General features: G+C 38.1%; 1 protein-coding gene across 4 annotated transcripts; it reads right to left on the reverse strand.

The window, feature by feature from the left end:
- Window positions 1-490: 490 nt before the first annotated feature.
- Window positions 491-6,197, reverse strand: LOC121989111 (protein AE7-like). 4 transcript variants are annotated; one of them, XM_042542958.1, is made up of 6 exons: window positions 5,984-6,197; window positions 2,103-2,268; window positions 1,328-1,428; window positions 1,133-1,232; window positions 953-998; window positions 491-857 (listed from the first exon to the last, which is right to left on the reverse strand). In XM_042542958.1, exons 2-6 carry the CDS (start codon window positions 2,187-2,189, stop codon window positions 754-756), a joined length of 438 nt encoding a protein of 145 aa, XP_042398892.1. In that variant the 5' UTR covers window positions 2,190-2,268; window positions 5,984-6,197; the 3' UTR covers window positions 491-753. The 4 variants fall into 4 exon arrangements, with proteins under 4 accessions (XP_042398892.1, XP_042398891.1, XP_042398890.1 ...); XM_042542957.1 differs by having other exon boundaries at window positions 2,103-2,278; XM_042542956.1 differs by having other exon boundaries at window positions 1,328-1,433; window positions 5,984-6,196.
- Window positions 6,198-6,732: the final 535 nt, after the last annotated feature.

A 6,732-nucleotide genomic window follows, 5' to 3' on the forward strand; every position in this document is an offset into this window, starting at 1 on the left:
GAGAATGTTTGGGGACTCGAAACCCTTCAGGGAATCAATTCTTTCTGGAGCTCAATGGTCGACTGCTCGCCGACGGTGAAGAATGGTTGCAAACCAGCGGGGTCTTACGAAGATTGGATAATGCTTGATGCCCAAACAGTGAACGAGGCTGTCATCGCCATCTTGTGCTGGTACGAGGAAAAGACGGAATGAGGGTGGCGCGAGGGGTGGATCTTTGGCTCTGTGATGGAGGGTCTGATGACTGGCAGCCGGATGCTCAACCGTGTGGAAATCGGGGAACAGCATCGACAAGTGAAGATCAACCTCATGCACTCCAGCAGATGCTTCTGTGGTCACGCCTTGCAATGCCTAGCCTACTCAGGGTCAGCACCTACTTCCACCCTCTCGCTGATGATGATCGTCTGGTCTGAGATCATCACCATCTCGCTGCTCCCCGAGGCGCACGGTCCCAAGGCCAACTGAAAGCTCAATACAAGTAAACACAGCAATATGCAAAGATCCCACAAGACTATCTTCCGACATTGCATTGTATGCTATTCAAATGATTGAACAGTGTCTTGTTTATTTGCAATACAAGTTAAATTCTTTAAATTTACACACAAAAAAGCAGCAAAGCAATAGGATACATATTCATGGATGCTCATATTTATTTTGGTATGTGAAATCTGAAGCAGAATTCAATGGAGCTGTAGATAATTGTGTGGTGTGTGAGAAGTGACAACGAACAGAATGATCCTGGGAGAAGCGACGACATTAGTCGCAGTAGGCTGATTCTAAGCATCGATTTATCATATACATCAAATTAGGATTTTCCAAAGCTGCTGCAACACGTTCTTTGTCATTTAACTGCTTGTTTACTGAAGAAAAAGAAACAGAATATGTACAAGTTTCAGCAATTAAAAGCACACTTTCCTGAAGATTATTTAAATGGAAGGTAAACTAGTTTCAGTACCAGAAGCTTCAGTAGAGTGCGTCCCAGGCGCCACCCTTATGTCCACCTACATCATTTCAAGTGGAGCAGCTATTTCAGATGTCTAATCAAAACCGGCACAGTGTCTATATTGTTACCCAAAAAAACAGTGAAGGAGCAAACAAATTATACAAAGATATATTTAGTACGAGAACAAGGAACCTTGTAATGAGAAGGGAGACTGCGCATCAGTTTGACACGAAGACAAAGTCCGATGGTAGTGGCTAAACTGCAATGCTCAACAGTTGGAGTAAAAGTAACCCTGAAGGGTCCACAATTTTCCATGAATTAGCCTGTTGGATAATTGAATCTAAGACTAGCAAAATAAAACTCAGATTTAACTATACTAGGATTTACCTAACAGTATTTTGCTTAGCATTCACTTCAATTGAATCTTCATTAACCACATTCAACTCTTCCAGTGTGTATGGGTGTTCCGGATCCTGTATATCTCTAATATAATTTAAGTCCATTAAGGAACATGAATGTGAGAAAGTACACGATAAGGAATGAATGACCACATAAATGACAAGGAATGATATAGGTAATAACATGACTGTGAGAGAAAAATACAGGAAGGGGAAAAAGAGAAGATCGTATCTACTGGGGTTTGCTACACCAATCTTATCCAACTGATTGAGTCACTAGAACAGCTAAGAGCAAAAAAAAAAAAAATTAATTGTTTCTGTTGACTCATTCCACGACTAACCCATTGCTAAAATTATCATTGATACAAAGAGCGAACATATTTTCTTTGGTAAATAGTGATGTATCAGTTCAAGTGTAAGAGACTAGAAAATCAAATAGTCTGCAGAAATATTCTGGTTCAATTATAATTCCAATTTTCTAGAAACTGAGTAAACTTGCAAAAAAGAAAACTTATGAAATTATGCTTGTAATAAAAACATCTAAGAATTCCTCTAATCTTCTTCAAGGAATCATTGTATAAAAACAATTTCCAAATTGTGACATGCTAACGGAATCAGGTTATCATAAGATGCATCTAGAATATATTTCTATCACATTGCTAATATATGCAAATGACCAAATAACTGAATGAAAGAAATGAATAAGGTTGCTTTCAAGTGCAAAATAAATAAAAAAGAGGAACACTTTAAAAATTCAAGGATATCAAAAATTTCCTGTTGATCAATAAGCTCTTCTGCATTCTCATTGATGATGGTAGGTGAGCTTCGAACTTGACGCTCTTTTCTTTCATACACTACAGGATTGGCATTTATCAATCCAGAAGCCATAATCCACTATTCAATAGGAACACCAAATGAAATTTCTGACTTCTGTACAGACCTTCAAGAAAATTTCAAGAATTAGTTCAGTAACAGTGAAATCGAGAAAAGTAGTAAATTTTAAAATTGTCCAATTGCAAGTTTGGGACAATGTGGATATTTATGCCACCTCAATCATCCACAAAGTTAGATATTCATTTAATTAATTGATCATTGGTTATTAATAAATTTCCAGTAATTTCAATTACTTATATATCTACCGGAAGATCATTTTGAATGCATTGCAATGATGTCTACTCTACGGAATGAAAACCCACGGATACCATCCTCTCCTAGAATCTCTTGTCATAAATACTGTCATCTCTTGTAATGTGCATATGAAAACTGATGTAACCTTTCTCTTCTACTTCAATATGCTCTTGAGCAGGGCATCCCTTATCCTCAGAAGAAAGGCTGTTTGATCCTGACTTATATTGTTTGAGTTATGTTACTCCTTATGTCCCTGATATGGTCCCGAGTATAGGATCGAGTCACAGGTCGAGATCCGGATCCGTACTTGTCATGCAACACGTAAGGGGGGAAGGGAGGAGGAAAAAGACTCGCCTTAGACAGAGTCCAAATCACTCAAGGGGGAAGACTCGTCCTAGACAGAGTCACAATTGCTCAATTTTTCCTCTCCCTTTATTAATAATGACACTCCTTATATAAGGAGTCAAACATGACAAGATTAGGAAAGACCAACCATAAAGGAAAACAAGGAATCAAAAATAGAAAACCTAATTAGACCATTATTTGTTTTCTACTATAGCAGTAGTTAAATTATATCATTATTTATTTTCTACTAATTAGGCAATAGCTAATTTATTTCTAATAACTAATTAGGTAGTAATTAATTTGCTTCCAACTATAGCGATGTACAACAAAGGCGTCCACCTCGGCGCCCACATCATCACTCCTCCTCGATACTGAGCTTGTCCCCAAGCTCGAAAGCGGGGTATAACTCCACTAATAGCATGAAGGGAAATTTCTGAATTCACTTCCCCCTCTTCCTCACCTTCCCTGTCATCATCAGGCACTTCAATCCAAAACAGGCGTTTACACTTGTGACCCGTGGAGTAGGATTCATCACAGTTAAAACAAAGATCCTTGGCTCTCCGTTCTGCCATCTCAGCGCGAGTCAGACGCTTGAAAAATGAAACAGGTGGAGTCTCCTTGTTGGTGTCCGGGGTCCTGGTCTTCGCCAAAGGAGGGCCTCCACTGCTGGTGTTGAGCTTGGTTGTGGTCTTGCCCCAATTCGTGCGCAGCAGCCCTCCACCTTGATTGAAGCACTGCTTCCGTTCTAGTGCCCTGGTCATATTCATTGCAATGCCTAGGTTTTCAGGCTTCTGTAGTTCGATGTCGATACGGAGATCTTCGACTAGCCCTGCAGTGAATAAGTCAACTTGTTGTTGTGGTCGGAGGTCCGAGCTCCGAGCGAGGTGAGATTGAAATTGGCGCTGGTAGTCTTCTAGCCTGTCTGCTTCAGATTTGCTAGCTCTCCCAAAGGGTTGTTGCTTAGGGACGGGCCAAAGCGGATATGACAGTGGTCTCTGAACTGCTTCCAAGTCATCTCTGGCTCTTCTTGCTCTACCTGATCAAACCAAAGTTGGACTTCCCCTACCAAGTGGAAGGTAGCAAGGCCAACCTTGTCAGCCTCTGTGGTCCTGTGGTTGGTAAAGAATTTTTCGCACCTTTAACCCAGCTCAGCGGATCGTCTTCTCCAGAATAAGTAGGGAACTCCATCTTTGAGTATCGCAGAGCCATGGTGTCACTAGTTGGTAGTTCTGGTCTGACCTTTGAGCCTCTAGAAGGGCCATACTCTGCGCTGGTAGGGTTGTGTGCAAAGGTCATCGTCTAACATCTTGAACAGTACGGGAAATCTCGGCAATCTGCTCCTCTAGTCCCTGTTGGCGGGAAGTAATCTGCTCCATGAAAACTTGTTGTTGTGACATCAATCTTTCCATGAAGGCCTCGAGTTTGGATGTGATAGGATTCGTGTCACCCATGATCGACTCTGATACCAAGTTGATATAGTCCTGAGCAAGTTGATATGGTCCTGAGTATAGGATCGAGTCACAGGTCGAGATCCGGATCCGTACTAGGTCATGCAACACGTAAGGGGGGAAGGGAGGAGGAAAAAGACTCGTCCTAGACACAGTCCAAATCACTCAAGGGGGAAGACTCATCCTAGACAGAGTCCTAATTGCTCAATTTTTCCTCTCCCTTTATTAATAATGACACTCCTTATATAAGGAGTCAAACGTGACAAGATTAGGAAAGGCCAACCATAAAGGAAAACAAGGAATCAAAAATAGAAAAGCTAATTAGGCCATTATTTGTTTTCTACTATAGCAGTAGTTAAATTAGGTCATTATTTATTTTTTACTAATTAGGTAATAGTTAATTTATTTCTAATAGTTAATTAGGTAGTAATTAATTTGCTTCCAACTATAGCGATGTTCAACAAAGGCGTCCACATCAGTCCCCCTCAAAATTCAATCACTCCACACCAAATGGCAAAATAATAAAATTTGCATGACTACGATAGATTCAATCAAACTGATGCAGCACCAAACAAACTAAACAAATCCAATCATCAACAACACTTGGATGCAATTAATTGTCAGCCAATGCAACTTTTGTTAACTTATCTTCAAACCTAAAATCCTCTCAATCAATGAAAAAATATAGGTATTACTTGTTCTTCTCATATGGAAAACTCCTAATAATTTACCACAGCAATCAAACAAAACATTCAAATAGATAACAATGCTAACTAGAATTGATTATTCAAAAAAAAAAGGGTAACCTTTTCTAACTCAGTTTTTGAGCTTTTTAAAAAAAAAAAAAAAAAAAAGCATAAGCTTCAGAAAGTAATTTATAGCCAAATAAATGTATCATGTTTTGGCCCTTGCCAAGCTATGCTGCTATTTTGAATCTCCATTCTTATTTGGCTAAAAGTATTTAGAATATCCATTCCCTGGAAACATTTTATAAGATACAGTATATTCAGCAATATCCAGCAATTTGGAACCATTCCTAGAGAAAAGTAATTTCAATGACGTGAAGCTAGGAATTATTGTGGATTAAAATGTCAAATATTGTGTTTTGATACATTGGAAATGGAATTTCATTCCTCAAGGGATTTGTCTAATCTATCCTTGCAATACTTATCATGTGTAAGCAATTAAATATGAACAAGTAAATAATCTAGAAAAGGGAGTGGGTGGGATTGAGATCTATCCTGTATCCACTTTTAGTGCTATCTGAAAAATTCCAAATTTATTGACAATCAGATTTTCCATTCCCCTTGCCAATGGAAAAAAAAAAAAAAAAAAAAAAAAACAGAATTGGACATACTATTATTGCTTGCAAACGAGCCTAATTATAAGCAGTGAAATTGACGAGAAATACTTCTTAGTTAAATAAAATTAAATTACATAAAGGAATGCCCTTTTCTACATTAAAATCGTTCACTACGAAGGAAAAGAAATAGGGGAAAGAAAGGAAACAAAAGAAACAGACTTCCTCAAGAATTTCCTTCTCCGCTAATCGTGAATCGAGAAAACTCCAAAAGCGGCTATGGCACGAAACTTGCAGCAAACGATGCTAAAAATGGGTAATACTAATAATTCAGCCGAAATTACACCATGAACTCATACCTACAGACCGTGAATAAGCATGTAAAATCAGAAATCGAATGGAGAAAACACAAATCTCTTTCAACCGTGTTCAATTCGCAGTGATAAGTTCCCGCAGGCAGGATTCGTGCCGGAGGAGGTGGGAGCACCAACAACGCCGAATCAAGGTGGAAAGGGAGCGATTGTTGCCGAAGCCGCACAGCCTTTCAGAAACGAAGACGAAGACGAAGACGAAGACGATGGAGAGATCGGTGGGCGCCTCGCCGACGCAGGGATGAAAGAAGAAAGAATGTTTGGAGGGTTGGGATTTGTTTTGGCACGGTCCTGACGGCGAAACGAATCCAAATTAAACGGGTTTCGGATCGGGTTGACGGGTTGTGGATCATTGATGTCTAGAGATTAATTTATAATTTTCATAGTATAAAATATAAAAAATAATACAAACACAGATTTTGAAAAAAAAAAAATAATGGTTAAGATAACTAGAAATCTAAATTCATAAAAACATCCATAACAATTATCCTAAACTAAATTTTTACTGTAAATTTTAGATTTTATATAAAAAAAATATCTACATTAATTACCGATAATTACTTTTCCCACCCCTCTAATAGCGCCGCACACCCTTACTATCTCCTGTTAAATGACTTTTTTACGCACCTTTTTTAAAAATAAACAAGTTATTTTATTTTTTCAATTTTATTTACCTCTTTAGTTTTATTTTTAAAAAATTTTATTTACTTCTTTAATTTTATTTTTTTTAATAAATTTTATTTATTATTTTTTCATCAATTTTTCTTAAATATTAAAATAATATTTCTCTCTCTTCATTATA

The sequence above is a fragment of the Zingiber officinale genome, chromosome 6B, assembly GCF_018446385.1.
Source record: "Zingiber officinale cultivar Zhangliang chromosome 6B, Zo_v1.1, whole genome shotgun sequence".
NCBI classification, from domain to species: domain Eukaryota; kingdom Viridiplantae; phylum Streptophyta; class Magnoliopsida; order Zingiberales; family Zingiberaceae; genus Zingiber; species Zingiber officinale.

Excerpts from the sequence above, each read along its gene's own strand:
- LOC121989111 (XM_042542956.1), bottom strand. The coding sequence starts at position 2,226 with ATGGCTTCTGGATTGATAAATGCCAATCCTGTAGTGTATGAAAGAAAA. Across the intron at positions 1,233-1,327 it reads GCTAAGCAAAATACTGTTAG|GGTTACTTTTACTCCAACTG; the intron begins GTAAATCCTAGT and ends TGGACCCTTCAG. Across the intron at positions 999-1,132 it reads GTCTCCCTTCTCATTACAAG|GTGGACATAAGGGTGGCGCC; the intron begins GTTCCTTGTTCT and ends GAAATGATGTAG.